General features: G+C 49.4%; 2 protein-coding genes across 2 annotated transcripts in view; one reads left to right on the top strand and one right to left on the bottom strand.

The window, feature by feature from the left end:
* BCL9L (BCL9 like) overlaps positions 1–13,955 on the bottom strand; it is a 64,723-nt gene extending 50,768 nt beyond the window's left edge. The window contains exon 1 of the mRNA XM_088066709.1: positions 13,844–13,955. The gene's annotated coding sequence lies outside the window, so the exon portion shown is untranslated. The remainder of the gene's footprint in view (positions 1–13,843) is intronic.
* Positions 13,956–16,383: 2,428 nt separating this feature from the next.
* CENATAC (centrosomal AT-AC splicing factor) lies at positions 16,384–19,585 on the top strand. The gene is made up of 9 exons (XM_014259794.2): positions 16,384–16,679; positions 16,782–16,947; positions 17,023–17,085; positions 17,238–17,302; positions 17,450–17,555; positions 17,954–17,984; positions 18,352–18,435; positions 18,654–18,786; positions 19,250–19,585. Exons 1-9 carry the CDS (start codon positions 16,384–16,386, stop codon positions 19,293–19,295), a joined length of 990 nt encoding a protein of 329 aa, XP_014115269.2. The 3' UTR covers positions 19,296–19,585.
* The last annotated feature ends 285 nt before the right edge of the window (positions 19,586–19,870 follow it).

The following is a 19,870-nucleotide window of genomic DNA, read 5'->3' as shown; positions in this document are numbered from 1 at the left end:
CTACAAAGCCATTTCTCAGGGAAAAGGGAAAAAAGCCAGCCTAGGAGACGCCCCAGGTCTGCACCCAACCCTGCAGTTAGCTGGGGAAGAATGGGTTCCCTCATTTCATGCTCACTGGAGTTTCAGCAGGGCAGCCACCAGCAGCAGGCCACTGCAAGGAGCCTGCACTACCTTTGCTACCTCTGCAGCTGCCTAGGCAGCCTGTGCCATTGTCTAGATGGACCTGGACAGAATCACAAGTGCCCAGTTTGGTCTCTCCTTTTAAACAGGATTACCTTTCCTTATTAACTATCACATCTTCAGCAGACGAAGACTGTTTGGCCACTGCAGTTGAAAGAAACTTGGAAGCTCAAAGACAGCACTGAAACAATGCAGCCAAGCCAGAGTCTCCTGTTCAGCATCCTTACGCTAGAGCTGAGCACTGGCCCCCTCCATATGCTGGTATTTTCCTTTGCTGCAGTCCTAAAGGCAAAGCACAGCCTGCGCTGAGGTACTGAGGGAGAATTTAATCAAACGGAGACATCCTCTTTTCAGATGAAAATACTCTGCTTCAGCTACAGCATGGCTGACAGACCATCATCTAGCAAAGACAAACTCCTGACATGGATCCAGGATCACAATGACACCAAGACTCAGCATCCTCGATGCCTTGCTATTGCTCTGATGACTGATTCATTCCCAATGCCTGTATGGGTGCAGGCAGGATGCAGCTCTTCAAGCCTTCTCCCCTTCTTGTTACTCCTCTACATCCTGGATGCCAGCCTTATCCTCACAACACCTTAGATGCTCACTGCAACCCTAGGGAAATCATCTCAGGTCCACATAGTCCTGATGCTGGAATCCTGGCATGGAGTATGAGCTTCACTCCTACCACAGCTGTCTAGCCTCAGATAGCCTTTTGCTATCTGCTCTAGTGTATTTGGACTGCTCTACGTGGGGCCCTGCGTGGCTGTCCCTGGTCTTGGGACACTGCTGCTGTCCAGGGCAGGCCCTGCAAAGCAGCAAACAGAGAAAAGGCTGAGGTTTACAGGCGCCGGAGGTGCGAGGGAACTTCTGCCCCTGCCAACCGCTAGGGCCAGGAGAGCCGGAGCCCACCGGGCAGTCTGCGGGGTCGGGCACCGCACCCGCTGCTGGCGCCTGCGGAGGGGGCGCGAAGGGTTAAAGCGTTTGGCGAGGCCACCAGCGCGATAAAAGCAGCCATCGGGGGAGCCAGCGCCTCCCACCGCCCCCGGGGTCGGACGGGCGGGAGCAGGCGGGTGGCGGCGGCGGGGACTCTTATCCTGATACGGCGCCTTCCGCCGAGCGCGGCTCTGGAAATCCTGAGCGGCGGGACTGGCTCCGCGGCCGCGGCACTCGGCGGCACAAAGCGCGCAGAGCTCTCGCTCAAAAACCAGGCGGGAGGCAGCGGGAGGCCGGGGGCAGCGGGGGCCTCGGCAGGGATGCGGGGCTTTCCGCTGCCGGCGGGATCTCCCATCCGAGGGCATCCCGGCCGGCCACAGAGGCAGAAGCAGCCTCCGCACGGGCAGCGCGGGATCCCGCGCCTGCTGGAACAGGCCGGCGGCTCCCGGAGCTCCGCCGCTGCTGACTGGGGCTCTGCGCCGCCCCGGTCCCTGCCTGGCACGGCGGGACCCCCGGGCACACACCGTGCTCACGTGCGCAGGCAAACGCCCTCCGCAGACGGGCAGATCATCATGCAGATGTGTCCAGGATGGGTGTTGGCAGCCGTGCCGGGGCAGACACACGTTCTGCAGGCACGCACGAGCATGTGCAACCACAAACAGCAGGAACAGAGCACGGCACACGGGCGCCAGCCCTACAAGCAATCTGTGGTGTGCATGGAATAACGAGATAGTCAAGGAAGGTGCAAGAACTACTTTTGCTGTCACTGCTACTACGGTCTTACAATAAAGCTGAACTAGAAACAGAGCAATCCCTCCCTTTGATTTATTTACTCAGTGCTTTTATCTCCAGAGGATGCCTGGAAGCCTGGTCACTGCAAACGTGCAAGCCTGTGCCAACGAGATGCAGAACAGAGATCAGGAGAGTTTTCAGAAAGGTCACAGGCCTGTCACAAATCCAGTGCTGTGTAATGTCTCTATTAGTATTTGGGGTCACTTGAAATGACCGCTCTGTAAACTGGGTCATAACAGGAAAAGTTAGCAAGCTGCTGCCTTGTGCCATCTGCCAGCATGACAAGGACTTGTTTTGATGGTAGCTCTGGACTACCACTTGAGAGCCCAATTATTCCCACATACAGTCTGTGTTCCAAAGACAGTCATGTGCATCTTGTTGTGTGCAATGCCTCAACCACACAAATCTCTAGCTTGGGGAAGAACCTCTCCCACAACATCTCAGGGGCAGACCTGTTTTTCAGGGAAACAGGGTGTATTCCCTGGCACAAAGGCCTAACACAGCCCCATTCACCTGCATCAACACTTAGCTGCCAGGCTAGGCCCATGAGCCCTGCTTGTTCCGGCAAGGATGACCATCTGAGTGAAGCCACAGGCTCTACCTGTGTGTTTCCTAGGTTTTCACCTGGTCCTGTTTCATCTGTACCTCTGTCTCCCAAAACACGTGTACATTTACACAGGTCTGATGGTACTCCCAGGCCAAAAGTGCTGAGCACCTTGTCCAAACGCTACAAGGACTATACAGAATTTGGGACAAGAAAAAGGTCCTTCTTGTCAAGACCACCCCACCCTTGAGCAGCTACTTATTACTTGCATTTCTGTTCAGTGTCCTCTTGTACTCCAGCTATGTCCACGTTCTCTGACAACCTGCCGTTTGCATGCAGCCCTGCAGACTGAGAGGAACTCTCAAACCCCTGCCTGCCCTTGCCACAGTGCCCAGCACGGTGAGCTCGGTCCTGAAGACTGGTCGCCTCTCCCCAAGCTCCTCCTGTCCAGTGTCAGGGTCATTGAACATTCGCGCTAGTACCTGCCGCCCTTACACAGAAGGGCGGCTGCTCCAGCCTTGGGAGCATTCGTGCATCCCTCGCTGCGTGCTGCGTGTGCACAGGGATGGAGAGGGCACAGGGAGGATACAAGAAGGGCTCCCCGCCAAGGAAGGAGGCTGCTTGGGGCGCACCGCCCGCTTCCCGCCCCCGCCGGGCCGGGGGACCCTCCCGGGGACACGCGGCCGGGGCCCAGTGGCGCCGCCTGGCGGGCGCGAGAGGCACCGCCGCTGCCGCGGGCTCCCCCGGCGGGCGGGGCAGGGCGGACACGTCCCGGCCCTTCCACGGGTCTCTGCGGGGCGGCTCTCGCCGCAGCCAGCTTGTCCCTCTATACTCCTGATGCCGAGAGGCAGCACTAGAGCCGGGACACTAGAAAAAACGTTGCTTTCTTTTATTTTTCCCATTTCTGCCTCTGATGATATAAAGGAGATGCAGCCATCTCGGAGGCTGTGCATGACAGAAGAGCAGCGTGTGCACAGCAGAAGGGGATGTTTCAATTAACATCAAAAGGAGAAACCATGGCACTGGCAACAAATGCCAAATGGGGCTTTAACACCCAGGTGTAGAAGCAAGGAAATGGATTTCTACAGGATGCAATATCTTTGTCCCTGCGCTAGAATACAAGGAGCTAAACAAACCCTCCAATCCCCACTAGCAGCAGCAGCACACAGCTGGCCCTTCAATCACAGAATCAGCTGGGTTGGAAAAGACCTGAGATCACTGAGTCCAACCTACGACCAAACACCACTATGTCAACTTGACCGTGGCACTAAGTGCCATGTCTTGTCTTTTCTTAAACACCTTCAGGGATGGTGACTCCACCACCTCCCTAGGCAGTCCATTCACCCTTTGAAGTCTAATCATCCTTTCTCTGAAGAAATTCTTCCTAACGTCCAACCTAAACATCCCCTTGTGCAGCTTAAGACTACATCACTTAGACCGCTAGATGTTTCTTTCCTGCATAGATGACCCTTCTTGAATACCTACGTAACAGGTACCTTAACACACTTTACCACTGCCCTCTCTGAGTCATGGACACTAAGAGCCAAGTGATGTCTTTGGTGGGCAGCAATGCCAGAGCTGCAGGACGGCTGTGTGTCTGGCCATAGGTAGCAAGATCACCATCCACCCATTTGCATCACTGCTGCCTTGTTGGATTTTGGGGGACTTGAACCAGGATGCCTGATTGTTCCTTCCACACGAGACCACAGATGGTAATACACTTCAGTAGCAGACCCCTGATCATACTGCTGCTAAATCATGCTCAAGAATTTTAGACTAACTAATCCCTTCTGTATGCAGTCCTGTGTTGTACTGTTCAGTCCATTTTCTTTCTGCCCTTTGCATGTACTCCACACTTTCAGAGACTCTCAGACAGGACCCACTCTACACATTGCGCAACTCATACAAAATCTCAAACCTCACTCCCCTTTTGAATGGAGGAAGTTGTATTGAGTGCCTACAAAGCATCTATTACATAGTTTGTACCAAATGCAGTACGGTCCCCCATGAGATGTCTTTTCTGGTTCCAGTTGGATATTGTGCCTCTTTAGAAACCTGGGCTCCAGTTAATAATGACCATTTGGTTACTTCTCACATTTTGGAGCTGGTGCAGCATTCTGACAGAGTCTTAGGTACTGGGGATGTCCTGGGGTCTGGTAGGGCTGCCCTGCTATCCTCCACCAGGTCAAGCCAAGCTGCAGTTTTCCCTGCTGGGATATTGCATCCAGGTAAAGAATGGCAGGTGTGTGCAGGAACTGCTGGCACCACCTGTGGCTCATTGTACCACTGGCCTTGCAGAAAAAAGGTGGGTGGGCCTTTACTCCTGGGCCCAGCCTTTACCCCTGGGAGCCTTCTCTTCTCAGTGTACCTCCTGAGAGCTGGAGATGCTGACCTGAGGTCTGTTCTCTTTTGTCCCTTACAGCACAATGCAAATCCACATTTGCATCATGCTGCTGAAGCATCCTCTCCCTGTCATGAAATATTCATGCCCACCTCCAAAAGGGTCCAGCACAGCAAATCCGTGTGTCCCTCTGCAGACAGGCAATCTGTGCTGTAGAGTATGGCCATGGGCTTTGCTGTGAGGTCAAGCCAGATCCAGACAGCTGATCTCTGTCTTTGAGGAAATAAAACAGAGATGAAAAGAAGTAGCAAAACCCCAGGAGGTACTTTTGCGATTTAACCCTTTCCAGGCTGAAAAGCACTGGCAGATAGTTTGCAGCAAGCAGCCTAAGCAGTGCAGGAGAGATGGGTCTAGAGAGTATCCCAAATGCTGAAGTCCTTTCTCAGGCTGGAAAGATTGTTCCCGAGCCATCAGAGATTGGCTTTGTCACACATGGTGGAAGCTTCTAGCAGCTTCTCATAGAAGCCACCCCTGTGGTTCCCCTCCCAAAAAAACAGGCTGTGTTAAACCAACACACTGAAAGGTTTCCTGCCTGTTTCTGTGGGAAAGCTGGTGCAGTGACTGCTGTGTGGTTGTGAGGCAGGCAGGAGATGCTGCTCTAGGCTCTCGACTGTCACCTTCTTGCTGTCTTTTTTTTTGTTCAGAAAATTTGTGCTTCGGGCCTCACAGATTAAGAGCATGCACAGAACGCTGCAAACAATTACAATGACATATTTTAATGAATTGTCATTTGTTCACTTCTTTGCTCCTTAAGTAATTGTGCCATGATGTTTTCCAGTACAGCACATTTACTTAAATTGAACAAGAGGTTGCATTTGAAGGAGAAAAGGACAGTGGCAGAGGGGAGGAGCAAGATTTCAGCAAGGGAACCTGTGGAGGACTACGGCTCTGGAATATAATCAAAACTGCTACACTTTTCTTGGACATGAATTGGAGTGGGAGGTGTTTGTTACTGCCAGTGCAGTTTTCTTCATACCCAGTTCTTCCACACAAGGTTGAATCGTTAAGCGCTGACAGTGCATCTGTTAAGATTGGCTCTAGACACCAAATGTTCTTGAAAACAAAAGGAGCATGTGCTTGCCCTTCATCTTCCTAGCCATTTAGCTCCCAGTTCCATGGAGAAAAGCCACACGGAGCAGCCCACATGCACACAGATGGCCTAAGATGGGCCACATAAAGGACTCCTCTGTGTGAAAGGCGCAGCAGGCTGAGGAACAAGAAGTTCCCTGAGGATGATATCAGTCTTTCTTCTATTGACAATATAAGGCTTCAAGTAAAAGTCCCATAGAAGATCTCCAAGAAGAGCTCTTCCCACTATTTAATTTTCCTCTCCCAGTTTGTGTTTTCTTTTTACAACTGCATTTCTGTCCTACCACCCATGGCAGCTACCTTGCGCTTAGAGCACACAGTCAGCCTGCTTCCTCAGAAAGGTCCTGCACCCAGCAGAGAGCACTGGGATCACCACAGATTACAAGCACTAGGAGAGGACTTCCCACTATAGACAGGAATACAATCTTCCTCCAAGGTCGGAATACAATCTTCCTCCAAGGTCACAAACTCTGTTAGTCAAAGGAAGGAAAAAGAAACAGAAAGACCAAGGCAGCCTTCCCACTTGACTCCCTTTAATTAGTAACCATCTGGTTTTGAGAAGAGCTGTCAGCCAATGTAGAGCATTTGGCAAGCTTCCTCAGCGGCTGCTGTCCTAACGTCAATTCTTCTTGGAAATGCTTTAAGCCCCAAGATGCCAAGAGGAAATGAAAAACAAAAGAGAGGGCACAAGAGTGAAAAGGAAGAACAAGGATGCAATATAGCCCAGCAGACAGAATGAGACATTCCCCAGTTTTACTTCTAGATCAGGGAGCAAACTACAAACACTGCTGGCCATCCGATAGCTGGGAAAAATTCCACCCAGCCAGCCACCTGGAAGGAACTGCAATACTTCAAGCACCATTCTCAAACAAGCAATTACAAAACCCTCAACATTTTCCAGGAGTCTCACTGCTGAACTCAGTGTTCTGTCCAAACTCCAACTTTAACAGCGACCTTCTATCTTCCAGATTTCCTTGCCTCACTTTAATTTCTTTGTCCCAGCTACTGTGCAATGACACTGTGTATTTACATGTGTTGCTCCAGCAGGGTGTTCATCCACTAGCAGAGGCATGGGCAATTTTACAAATCAAATTCATCATGCTTAGCACTTTGTCAAATTTTGCCCTGATTCTGTCTGATGCCATGCTCTGCTTGAATAGAGGGGTGCTGCTGCTCTCAACCAAGAAACCCATGGGTGCAAAGGGAGCGCTCCACCTAACTTTGGATGGCATCAGCTGTGCACAAGTCCTCAGGCATAATCTGAGTATGAGGCCTTTTGGTCTTTGCAGGGAAATATCCACACTGGTAGCAAAGCTAGGCAGCAGGAGCTGGGCTGCAGCATTCTTGTGAGTGCTGCCTCCCTCATTAAGATGCTTTTGGAATACTCCTTCCTGACTCTAGGACATCATGTATGAGTTAGAGGCTTGCATACTTGCTCCTCCTGACCCTTGTGAGTCCCCAGCACATTGCAAATTACATTTTGAACAGTTCCCTTAAGTTCTGTGTGCAGACAACCTTCTTCTCACTTCTGCAGAAAAGCAGAATTATTCTCTTCTCTCTTAAATAGCATCATACACACACAGACCACTACCTTCTTTCCTCACAGGTGCATCCAAATTCTGCAGCATCCTCTTGTAAGCAGGTGCATCACACTCACCTACACTCACAGCCCCTCTACTCATTCCCACCCCACCTCCCGTACAGTGCCTGGGTTTCCCACAAGGCATGTGTAGCAGTCAGCCCCTTTCCACAGACTGTGGTAATGGGGTTCTGGGACAGTTGAAGGAGCAGAGGATCCCCCCGTTAAATACATTAGTGCCAAGCCACAAAGAGGGAACTTATTTCCATATGCATTTCTGCAGACCTCTCCCATGTGGCAAGAGAGACAAAGACCCAAACATGGGAGGTCCTCCCGCCATGCCTGCCCTGTCAGAGAAGCAGAGCTGTAATTTCATAGGTTTCTGACCAGTAAGAGAAAAGCAAGCATAAAATTCCATATTAAATCATGCAAAACCACCAGGGATCTGCACCTCATTAGCCATCTCACATGTTTCCAGAAGGGCAGATGAGTAGGTTTCAGCTGCCCTGATCTGCACGGAGCAGTGGGATATCCTCACTTGCTGTCCCAGGAGCTGCACTAGATTTGTTCTTGGCTAGAATGCCCACTGCTGATGGGGCAGCAGGAGTTCAAGAACGCTCTCACATCCACTTCTTGTCTGAGGGAGTGCCTAGACAGGCCAGAGAGAAACACACATGGGTGATCAGACCTGGACTACCTGTTCTTGACACTGCCAGTTTACACCAAGAAACCAAATGCGTTGTGGATACTATTCCTCTTTTTCCCAGCCTTGGGAAGTTTCCTTGACACTTTGCGCTCTATTCAAAGCCATGGGAGCCTCTGCACAAACTTCCCTCTTGCATGCCTCTCCTCCAAAGCCTGTCTTCCTTGTTGATTAGCATTATGCAGAGTGCCCAACTGCCAATGTGACTTCAGAAAGAAATCTATCTATTTCTCCTCTTCAGCTCTTAATTAACATGTGGACTCTAATTACATTTCCCATTGCCATGACAAAATATGTCTCTATCCTCCACTTGCCCCCCCTAAGATCATTATAAGAGCTCTTAATAATAATCACCGTCATCTGTCTACTCTGAGAGCAAGGCACGGGGGCACCTGCTCCATCTTCCCAAGTTACCCCATCCCACCTAGCCCTGGGTCACTTAGTCCTTGCAGAGCCACATGCTCTGGTCCTGTGCCAGTAGGGAGGGGTAGAAGCAGTGCTAACATGTTGGCACGACACATTGCCAGGGCTGGATAGCGCCTGAAGGCTTTGGCTGCAGTGAAAGACATTACAATTCAAAGATGGACACAGAAAACAAGTCAGTTTAGGGGGGTATGAGGGATTTCCTTGTTTTCAAAAGTAAGAATGGACCACCCTCCTGCTGAAGCTATATCCTCCCTGTCCATACAGAGCACAGCAAACGCTGCTAGGGAGCTTTGCAGTAACTCTCAGCTGGCTCATAGATCTAGGCAGTAAAAAAACAGGAAAACTTTCTAATAGACCTCCCAACTCTCATTGATTCAGCCACTAGAAAAGCAATCACCTTAGTAAATCACAAAGCATCCATTTTCTGGCAGAAAGTGAAAACTGAGGAGGAATCCCCATCCATCTTGATGGGAGCAGGCAAGAAGTGGATACAATGCACCCAAGAATGGACCTGGTGCAGTCAGGTTTTCACTAAACTTAGGCATTTGTCTGAAGGTAACTCAAACCACTACCACTCTTCTCACAAATATGGGAACCTCACTCAGATGCAATCTGTCACAGTGGGGAGACTGAGTCCTACACTACATCAGCTTGTGTTTGCAAACTCAAAATCAGAACCGGCTCTCAGACTGGCTATTTTATCTGAATGTGCAAAATTCACCAGGCTGCTGGTGGCTTTGTCCACTTACAGAGATCTGGAAAATGAGATTTTCTGTAGTTGTTACTTCACCCCTCAGGCTTTAAGTGCTTCTTGATGACAATCTCTATCCCTCCCAGAAGCAAACCATAAGGTAATACGGAAGTGAATACCAACCTATGCAATGTTTGCAGGCAGACAGAAGACAGAGAGCTGCCCACCTCTTCCATTGCTGAGTTCTGAACAATTAGCAATACCTCACAGAGCAGACATGACATCCAGCTCTGGGGACAGACAGTAAGGACAGCACTGAGGTGACTGCAACACAAAAAGAATACATGAACAACTGTAAGTATGGCCCAGATACAGTCCACAAGGTAAAGACTGCACAATCCAAATGTACAGCTAAGTGCATCATGCATAACTTGAACAGAAAGAAGAGCTCCTTGCAGAGCTCTGTGCAAGGGCTTGGAAGCTCCAAGCATGCCATGAGTACAGACAGTGTGTCCACTCTTGCAGAAAACCTTATTCCTCCTCATAAGTGTGGCAGAAGGGAGACAATGTCCCTTTAAATGTGACTAAAGTGTTGTCAATGGATCTGCCATGGCAGAGGAGTTAATCCCCGCCCCCCCCCCCCCAAGCCCCTCTCAGCCACTGTGATGGGATAATTAGATGCGAGGGCTCACCACAGATGATGCTCCAGTTGCTTAGCAACTAATGGTTTCCATAGAAACAGGAAAGCACAGCCTTCAGAGCAGCAAGTGAGCAGTGCAGCAGGGCAGGGAAAGATGCCTTAAACTCCTGCACTGATCCTTTCCTCTAGAATCATTCAGAGTCCTAGAGGTATTAGGGGAATGAGAAGGGGGTGCCTTAAAGATACAATATCCCTGTTTCAAGCAGCAGTGTTAAGAGAATGGTTTTTATCAGACTAAACCTTCACTGATATGATCCTCCTAATCTCAGTGACTCTCAGCTAGCATGATGAATAGGGTTGAATCACAGAGAATGGTCTTACACAGAGGTTTAAGCCCTGAGATGTGGGTCATCCTGTTGTAAGAAGCTGAGTACGATTCCAGCATCAGTTCTTGCACCTGGGGTCTGAGAGGGAAACACACGAAAACACACACACAAATATATTTGCATTTTTAACACTGTCACAAAAGCATCCAGCCTGGCACTGAACCAGCAGGCAAAGGGGGTTTACTCTTGATTTTGCAGCTTCACAATACATACGAAAGTGACTATAAAGCCTGGAGAGCTTCACCAGAATAACAGAGGTCAGATTAATTAACCTTTACTCAAGACTGTCATGTGGTACTTCCTTCAACATGACCAATTCCTATTGCTTTATTATCCTCCTGCTCCTTTCACTGAGTCAGCATACCATGGTTTCTGAACATCATTGCCAAGTCCTGCAGCACCTGCACTAAATACCATGCATGTGCTGTGCAGCTGCACTGCTGCAAGGCGAGATCCTATCATCTTGTAAGCTGAGCAGAGACAAGCTCTGTTTGTATTTTGCTAAGAGAGCTCTGGGACACTGAGATGGGGGTGTAGATTCAGTACTATGTAGTCTGCACCAGGCCAGGGATGGGCTGCATCACTGCCTACTTGCAAATGACAGCCGTATGTGTTAAAGATTTGCAAACCTCTCCAGTCCTGATGGCACAGAAGGAAGTAAAGAAACTCATTGCAAAAACAAGCCCTGCTTTCTTCTCCTCTCCATCCAGCCTCACACTTGTGACACAATCCCTTTCAGAGAGAGCAAGTGGCCTGTGCCTTGTGCACTGGCTGAGGCACCCAAATTCACTGCTTTTCTCCTCCTTGCTTGGCAGGAGACTGGCAGTATGCACTCCATTCTGCCATGTGCCATCTCTTCTTGGCAAAGAAATGGAGAACAGGGTGGACCCCTCCGTCCCCAGGGCAGTAGCTGTGGCAGAAGGTGGCATGTACTGCTGGCATTGAGCAGCCAGGCTGCACTCTGGAACCCCTGCATGCATTAGTCAGAGCCACTGAATCCCAGACGCTGTGTCTCCTTCCCCCTGTCGCTGCAGTGTTACCTCACCCTACCCACAAACCTGGGGATGCCGGTTGCAACACCCAGGAGGGTGGAGCATCCCACTGGCCAATTCAGGCACAAGCCAGGTCTCCTTCCTGGAGTCCTGTCCTGACCCACTCAGACCTTCAGGAAGGTACCAGAGAAGAGACACTAAAAAACTTGTGGGCCATTTCAGACTCTGTCCCCTATGGCTTTCAAAGTAGGAAATCAAAGGGAAATGATGTGCTTTGTTCCACAGGGGAGCGGCAGGAAAGGTGAGCAGAAACGAGCCTGGCGGAACCGGTCGCTTCAGTCGTCTGCTAGCTCACCTTTGAAGTGATTTTTAAAATCACGGAGGAGGGGCAGATGCGAGTTCAGCTCTTTTACTGCAACTTCACAGAATTTGAAGACATGGAGGGTAAGAGGCCACCTTTCCCCCACCAGAAAAATAGTGTATCCATTCAGAGAGAAGAGAATACAGCTAATAAAATAGGCTTCAATGCTCATCAAGTAGATCTGCAGTGTTCTCACATCCTGAGGGGCCTATGAACAGCTACAATGACAGCAGCATCTACCAGTGGAACCATCAAAGACATGTTAGTCATTCGCAGGAGTAACTGGGCATCCTGACACAGCCCCGGGTCCTGTGCCAGTGGAGCAAGCATCTCTCACCAGTCAAAGCCTTCTCTCTGTCTCATGTTCCCCAACACTGAGCCTGCCCATACTTTCCCTGCTGCCTGTCTTTAACAGAAAGGATTGTTTCTAACTCCAGCCCACGCAAATCCTGGGAGCTCTGTTTCTATTACACAGCATCAGCTATTTACTGCAGCACAAGGAATTGAAACAATGCCAACAGAACAGGAGTGGCCTGGTGTGATGATAAGCCAGGCATCTACTGTACAACCTGTCCTAGGAAGAGGGGAAAAAGGAAGGAGGGAAAAAGGAAGAGGGGATAAAGGATCACTTACTTAATTGGAAATTAATCTCAGTTCTGCTACAGGGGGAAAAAATTATATAAACCCAACAGTTGCTTGGCACGACCAGTGTCCTCAAGGGTCCCCAGAAATCTACTGAGCTTGCTTCCAAACAAATGCCATGGCTGGGCAAAGTCCAAACAAGAGATGATACCCTTGATGCTCTCACGTTGCCATAGACAAGCAGATGTCACTTTTTATAAATCCAAAGCTTTCAGGGGCTGAGGAATGCCAGAGTCATCAAGCCAGACTCCTATAACAGCTCTGAATCAGCAGCCAAGTTATAGAGCTACCCTATCTTCATGGGAGCTCGCACCTAACATTTTTCAAAAACAGGAGCAAATACAGCATCTCTGGCTTGCTGAGAAGACCCCAAAGAGCACATTCACATGAAGCCATGGCTGAAGGCATATACCTACACCTGACACAAAAGTCAGACCTTGAGAAGCAATTGAGCACACTCACAGTGAAGACTCAAATCTGAAATGTTTTTTCTCATGATTTGCAAACAAGTTTTAATCTGAAGTGCCAGGAGACAGGAATCAGCGAAGAACAAGAACTGTCCTGAATCCCAACCTGCAGCCTTACAAAACTTCCCTGTAGTAACTGTGGTTACAAGTGTAGAGGAGTAGGCAAGACCTGCTTTCAGGATCGATGTTATCCCATCAATTGGTTTCTGTGCCAATACCACTAACCTGAAAAGAGCTAGCTTTGAAAAATCCAGATGTCCAACACATGCCCTAATACCACAACTAGACTATGGCATCAAGTGCAAATCCAGTCTTTTTTTAAACATGTCCAAGTGCTTACAGACTCAGAGGTGACCTTATCACTTTCTCCAACTCCCTGAAAGGTGGTTGTAGTCAGGTGGGGGTCAGTCTCTTTCTCCAGGCAACAACTGACAGAACAAGAGTACACAGTCTCAAGCTGTGCCAAGGGAAATGATTGTTGGATATTAGGAAAAATTTTTTACAGAAAGGCTGATAAAGTACCGGAATGCTCTGTCCAGGGAGGTGGTGGTGTTTAAAAAAAAGACTGGATATGGCACTCGGTACCATAGTCTAGCTGAGGTGTTAGGGCTTGGTTGGACTCTATGATCTTGAAGGTCTCTTCCAACCTAGTGATTCTGTGGTTTAAAATATTTTTAGGCTTTAAGCTGGAAATCAACATTTCTGTTTCCAGTTTTTCTAGCTTCATTGAACAGACAAGGCAGACCACAGGCTTCATTTCCCCTTTTTTTACCTGTGTGTGTTATAGCAGCCCATCCAATCTCTACCAGCAAGAAGTAAACATTATCAAATGGAGGAACACTTTCCATTACTGCAGCAGAAGCCGGAAATATTAGCAAAGTATTTTTACACCTTTTTTTTTTTTGTTTTGAGAATGGTCAATGAAAGTACAACTGTTCAGGGCTTCTCTTGGTGCAGCATAGTATCATATTACATTATATCTGATCTCTCCCCTTCCCCGATGTTACTTACCTCTTCCAAACACCAGTACAGCCTTTCCGGAGGATGCAGAAACCCAGGGGAAAATGGAAGAAAGAAAACTGATCATCTCCAGCCTGTTTCTGCTACCAGCCCTAAAAGTTCTGCAGCTGTTTCTCACCTCCCTTACTGCTCTGTAATTAGCTTTTGCTGGAGAGCCTCCACCGAACTCTAGGGGTAGTGATTTCCAAACAAGCTACAGGTGAATTCAGTTACTCCCTGCAAAATGCCAGCTCACACGGCCTCTGGTGGCCAAGCCATAGGTTCCAGTTATCCTCCTCCAGCACTGCCAGGCTGCTCTTCTCAGGGCAGCTCCTGGGAAGCAGCACAGAGAACTGTGTCTTCTAGTGGATAAGTGCATCATCCAAATATTCTTCTGTCTTTTATTCACACTGGTGCCTCACACATTGCCCCACGTCTTTCAAAAGCCATGCCTGGCTGAAAAACAAGCAAGTCAAGAGACTTCATCTGCAAGCAAGGTCTACCTATTGCAGGACTTCTTCTACCCCCCAAAATACTCACATTGTTCTGAGATAATTAACATAACTGCATTTAGTCTAGCACTCTTGAGTTTATTTCTGAAGTACCAAAGTGGGTAGGTGAAGTGTCTGTGTGAAAGTGCACACAGATAATCATAGGCTGAGTGGGTTACCATGCCTCAGCTGATACACACACTACTGTGTGAGGGTTTGACTCCGGGAAGGAAGGGAAAAGCAACTTTGTGGTGTGACAGATCAACTGATATGTGGTAAATTATTAAACTATAATAGCCAGCTTGTTTGCAATACATCCGAAGTTAAATACCAAACTCCAGTCCCAGGAAGGAAAAAGAGCTTTGATTGGAGCATGCATGGAGTTTTTGAGGAAAGCAGCCAACCAAATGGGTCCTGCTTGTACCTGAGGATCGTAACAGGGACATTTAATTTCTGCTAATGACTGATTTTTGTCACAAAAGGTGGAAAAATTATGTGACTGTAGTCTTTTACTTCTAGCAGAAGCAAAATCATACTGATTGGTATTTGTGGATTGCCTAACAAGAGCTAAGCAAATCTTGATACAGTAGAAACTACCACACTATTGAAGAGGCAAAATTGAGCATCCTAGATCCTCTGAGAAGAAGGTTTTCTTTTCAAGAAAAGCTTGGTCTGGTGTAACTTATTTTTCAACATCTCATCTCAAAAAACACAAAGGGTGAGAATGGCAACTGCAAAAAGTACAGGAACATTTGGCCCCATGCCGGGCAGAGCAAACCTGCTGTGGGAAAGGCACCTTTATCTTTTCTTTCATCATATAGAAAAAAATCCCAAGTAAATCGAAGCCTAACCTTTGATGCAAGGGTCACAGAATTCACTCTTGTGCTGAGATTCTCTCAACACCATGGCACTAAAATTATGGCACGATCTTTACCTACAATTGCCAAAAGCAGCCTCTTTCTGTTTGTTTCCTTGTTCAGACAAGCAACAACTCCCTGATGCACTCCTCCACTACAAACATAACCTCCATCCTCCTACAAAAATGCCTCAACATATGCAGAGTCTGAAATCTGGTTCCTGCTGGTACTAAGCCAAAGATTGGATTTTGGTTTCCATCCCCATTGCCTATCTCCCCTCTGCATGAGCAGAAGAGTGATGGCAAGTGGGTGAACAGGATGAGTATGTATTGCAAACATCTACTCACAACACAAACCAAGCCAGTACAGTCACCAGGACACTGGGTCTAGGAGATGACACCATGTCATGTAGAGATACCCACAACCAGCAGGGACAGATCACCAGACCAGCCAAGAAACCCTTCTAATGAAACCAACCTAGTGAGACGAACAAGATAGGCTACAATAACCACAGAGCCCTCATCTCAGTGTCTCACTGCTCAGCAATATGATACCTGCAGCTTAACATGGATAATGATTGAGGCAGCAGCACCACTGCCCAAGCAGCTGTTATGGCCCAAGTAAAAGTTGCAACTTTCTCTCCCTTTCTCTCTCCCTGTTTTGCATCGTGCAAGGCAGGTCTGTGTAGTTAATATGATCTCAGTCACACTAGTCACAGAATCAATTAAATTGGAAAGATCTCTGAGATTGAGTCCAACCTAGGACCAAAGACTACCATGTCAACTAGATCATGGCACGAAGTGCCATGCCCAGTCTTTCCTTAAGGAAGGACTCCACCATCTCCCTGGGCAGCCCATGCCAGTATCTAATCACCCTTTTTCTGAATAAATTCCTCCTAATGTCCAGCCTAAACCATAACCCCTGAGCCTCCTTTTTTCCAGGCTAAATAATTCCAGCTCCCTCAGCCGCTCCTCGCAGGCAACACGCTCCAGACCCTGCACCAGCTTCGTTGCCCTTCTCCGGATACGAGCCACTCGTCAGAGACACAGACAGCAGTCAGTCGCACGCCCGGCCGTGCGGGCAGGGCTGTGTCCGAGTGCGCGTTTGCGGGCGTGGCGGCGCTGGAGGCAGCGCTGGGGGCGCGGATGCTCCGCTCGGAGGGGCTGGGCCTCGCCCCGCGCCTGCGCCCCGCGGCCCGGGCGCTATGGCCGTTCACTACTGCGGGCTGTGCCGCCGCAGCGCCTTTACGGGCCGCCGGCACCTCTACAGCGCAGGGCATCGCCGGCGGCTGCAGGAAGCGCTGGCCCAGCTGCAGAGGGCGACGGCGGCGGCGCGGGCAGCGGCGGCCGTGGCCGATGGGGCCGCGGCCGTGCGGCGCTACGACCCAGCGGAGCACGACGGGCGCGTGTGGTGCCCGTGCTGCGGGCGCGGCGTGCGGCGGGACGGGCGGCGCGGCGGGCTGGCGCTGCTGCAAGCTGGGCTGATGCGGCACTTGGCCGGGTGCGTAGGCAGGAACGGGCCGGGCTGATGCTGCCGTAGGCCGGGCTCTTGTGGCACTTGGCCGGGTGCGGGCGGTGCTGACGGTGTCACGGTATCCCGCAGGCCCGAGCACCGCCGGGAGACGGCGCGGTTCTGGCGGGAGAACCGGGCGGAGGCGGCGCTGCGGGAGCGGTGCCTGGTGCCGGCCGAGGAGTACGAGCGCTTCGCGCAGGCTCTAGAGCGGGCGCTGGCCGAACATCAGCGGCGGGAGGAGGAGCGCATCCTCCAGGTACCCTCGGTCACCTCCCCGCATCGACATCAGCCCGGCCTCCGCTGACCCCGCCTCGTCGCTCTCTCCCCGCAGATGGCGGCTGACATCCGGGAGGCCGAGCGCCGGCAGCGAGAGACGGTGCAAGCCGCGCTCCAGGTCGGTGAGCTGTATCCTGCCCTGGCTACACCCTGGCGGGGAGCGGGCACTGCACTACGCACCGGGTGCGCTCGGGAGGGGCTAGGGGCGGCTGGGTGGGGGGCTGCGCCCAGTGCCACAAAAATTGTTCATTTTTCCTGAATCACACTCAGCTTCAACCAGAGCCAGAACTTTGTGCAGGACCTTCTGTCTGCAGACCCTCCACAGGACCTGAATGGTGAGCACCACTTTCCTTAGCAGTGGCTGATGCATCCCTGCTCAAAGCATCCAGCACGTGGAGAGTTTGATGCTGTCATTACCAGGCTCTTGCAAATATTTTCAAACTTTTGTATGCACTACAGTAAGCACTGGCCTCTTATTTCAGGGACAGCCCTTGTGCTGCAGAACAGCCTGGCCCGAGTGGAATGCAGACAGGACCTGATTTATCCTGGACGGAGTCAGGCATGGTTCTGACCTTCATTGGCCACCAGGTAGGGGTAACTGGCTAGCAAATGTGACTTTAACTGCAAGTCACCTACAGCACATGTCACAAAGTGGAACAAGGGGTGGTCTCCATCACAGAAAGAAACAGCTTTGTGGATTTCGGCAAGCAAAATTCTCCCAATTTTGCCCTAAACTCTCCCAGATTTGCCCTAAAGTAGGACACCCAGTTTCAGTTATCCAGGTTTATCTTTCACTAAGAAAACATTCTTTAACGTTTTAATGGGAAAAAAAAAGCCAAACCAAACTCTCTTTTAAAGAAGAGAAGAGCTTTCCTATGCCTTTTTCCAATAGAATTGGATTCTGGAAGGGAATGAAGACAATGCTCTTCTGTTCAGATACTCTTAAACATAAGATTCTCATAAGCATTTTATGTTCCTGTTAACAGGAGACAGAAGGGAAAGGAAATGTCCACACAGGTAAGTGCACCTGCATCATGACTCACTGGCTTGCAAATGTCACAGAGATAAAGCAGTTTTGAAGCAGTTGCAGCATAACTAAGAGGTGGTCACTCTTTTGGCAATATTTGACATACTAGAGAAGAAAACACGTCAGCATAGTAAAAACTGTTGATGCTGCTGCTGTGGGGAGTGTATGACTTGGGGTGTGACCTGCCACGGCCTTAGCTGACGCAGCCAGCTCATTTTTCTCAGAACATCTAAGAGTTCACTTTGTCACCTGGTGCTTGGTAGCAAGCAGCAAACGGGGGAAAGAGGGGGACACTTTTCTCCTGTCACAGTTTAGAATAATTTCAGTGGCTAGTTAAGTATTCCTTGTGACTTCTAGGAGCAAAACCTCCGTGGCTAACAGAGGAAGAAGATGGAAGCAAACAACAAATTGGACCTTCCTATGAGGAATTTCTCAAACATAGTAAGCACGCCTTTTAGTTAACCTTACAGTCACTTTACCATGCTAAAGAACCCAAAAGCAACTTGAAAAACTTTTGCTGAACAAAGCGTTTGGGCTTTTGAGAAACCTGATCTAAGGGAAAGTGTCCTCGTCCATGGTACGTATAGGGGATTGCAGCAATGTGATCTTTAAATTCCCTTCCAACCCAAACCACTATACAATTCTATTTTATTTTTCAGAGGAGAAGCAGAAGCTGAAAAAGCTCCCAGTGGAACGTGTTGGTGCCAACTTTGACCATACCTCTCAGACAAGTGAGAGCTGGCTCCCTTCCTTTGGGCGTGTATGGAATCATGGCAGAAGGTGGCAGTCCCGGTGAGCTTCAGGGCAGCACAGATGGATGCCAGGGGGGGAAGAGTCTGTGGCTTCTGTCCATGGCTATTCATGGAGCAGGCTCTGAGGTAGCAGCAAGCATGAGACATCCTGTTGTACCAGTTATACCACACAGTGCTTAATCCAGGCAGCGTATCATTCTTGTCCTGGAGCAGTGCACACATGGCTTGCAAGGAAGCATGCTCATGACTGTAAAGGCTGCACACATGAAGGCATCTGCCTCATTTTGCTTGGCTCACCTTTCAGCCTCACATACTGTCCCACTGGTGCCTTTTAATGTGCCAGACCTCCGTCAGCTAGCTGGAGCTACCACTCATTGAGGTAACAAAAATATTGAGCGAGCTTCCATGCTAGAACAGTAGGCACAGCACTTACTTTTTCAAGGGGAGTGTTCATTATCTCTGTCTAAAGGCTACTGCAGTCTGACCTCTATGCTCTCTTTCAGGCATCAATTTAGAACTGAATCAGGGGAAAAGAAGAAAAAAAGGTGATCAGATGAAGAAGACCAGACACCCAGCTCTGCTGTGGAAAGGCTGACTGTAGGTAGCTGCAGTTTTGTTGCTGACTGTCCTCTAGAGTCACATAGTGTCCATCTGAGCATCACATCTAAAGCCACACAAAGTCAGGTCCTGCCAGCAAGGACAGACTCCTGTGGATGCCGTATCTTCCCTATCAGAAAGCCTACTCTGTACAGCAAGTGATGCCAGTAACCTATGCTGACATGAAACATCCTGCTAAAGAAAGAATTTTTGGAGAAATAAACTTTATTTTTTTAAATGCCTCTGTGTTTGTAGATCAACTGAAACTCACTTCAAATGCAGGGTCCACCGTGCAGGCAACTAATGCCAGGTGTTTGATATTTTAATTCGAATTTATATTGCTTCCCTTCATTCTAACATTCATCCATTACATTGTGTAACATCACTGACTGCTGTAGGTGATGCAGAAGTTTGTTCCCTTTCAGCAACACATTTGTAACACTAATAAAGACCAAAACTGGCTGTTACAGGACAACAGCCATGACCTCTATCAGAATCCACTGTAAATAATACATCAGTAATGAAAC

Source organism: Pseudopodoces humilis, chromosome 25, assembly GCF_049639895.1.
Source record: "Pseudopodoces humilis isolate 2021_Gansu_Grassland_sample_001 chromosome 25, ASM4963989v1, whole genome shotgun sequence".
Taxonomy (NCBI): Eukaryota; Metazoa; Chordata; class Aves; order Passeriformes; family Paridae; genus Pseudopodoces; species Pseudopodoces humilis.
This window is presented reverse-complemented; position numbering and strand designations above follow the sequence as displayed.

Excerpts from the sequence above, each read along its gene's own strand:
- CENATAC (XM_014259794.2), top strand. The coding sequence starts at position 16,384 with ATGGCCGTTCACTACTGCGGGCTGTGCCGCCGCAGCGCCTTTACGGGC. Across the intron at positions 18,436-18,653 it reads TGAGGAATTTCTCAAACATA|AGGAGAAGCAGAAGCTGAAA; the intron begins GTAAGCACGCCT and ends TTTATTTTTCAG. Across the intron at positions 18,787-19,249 it reads GGCAGAAGGTGGCAGTCCCG|GCATCAATTTAGAACTGAAT; the intron begins GTGAGCTTCAGG and ends GCTCTCTTTCAG.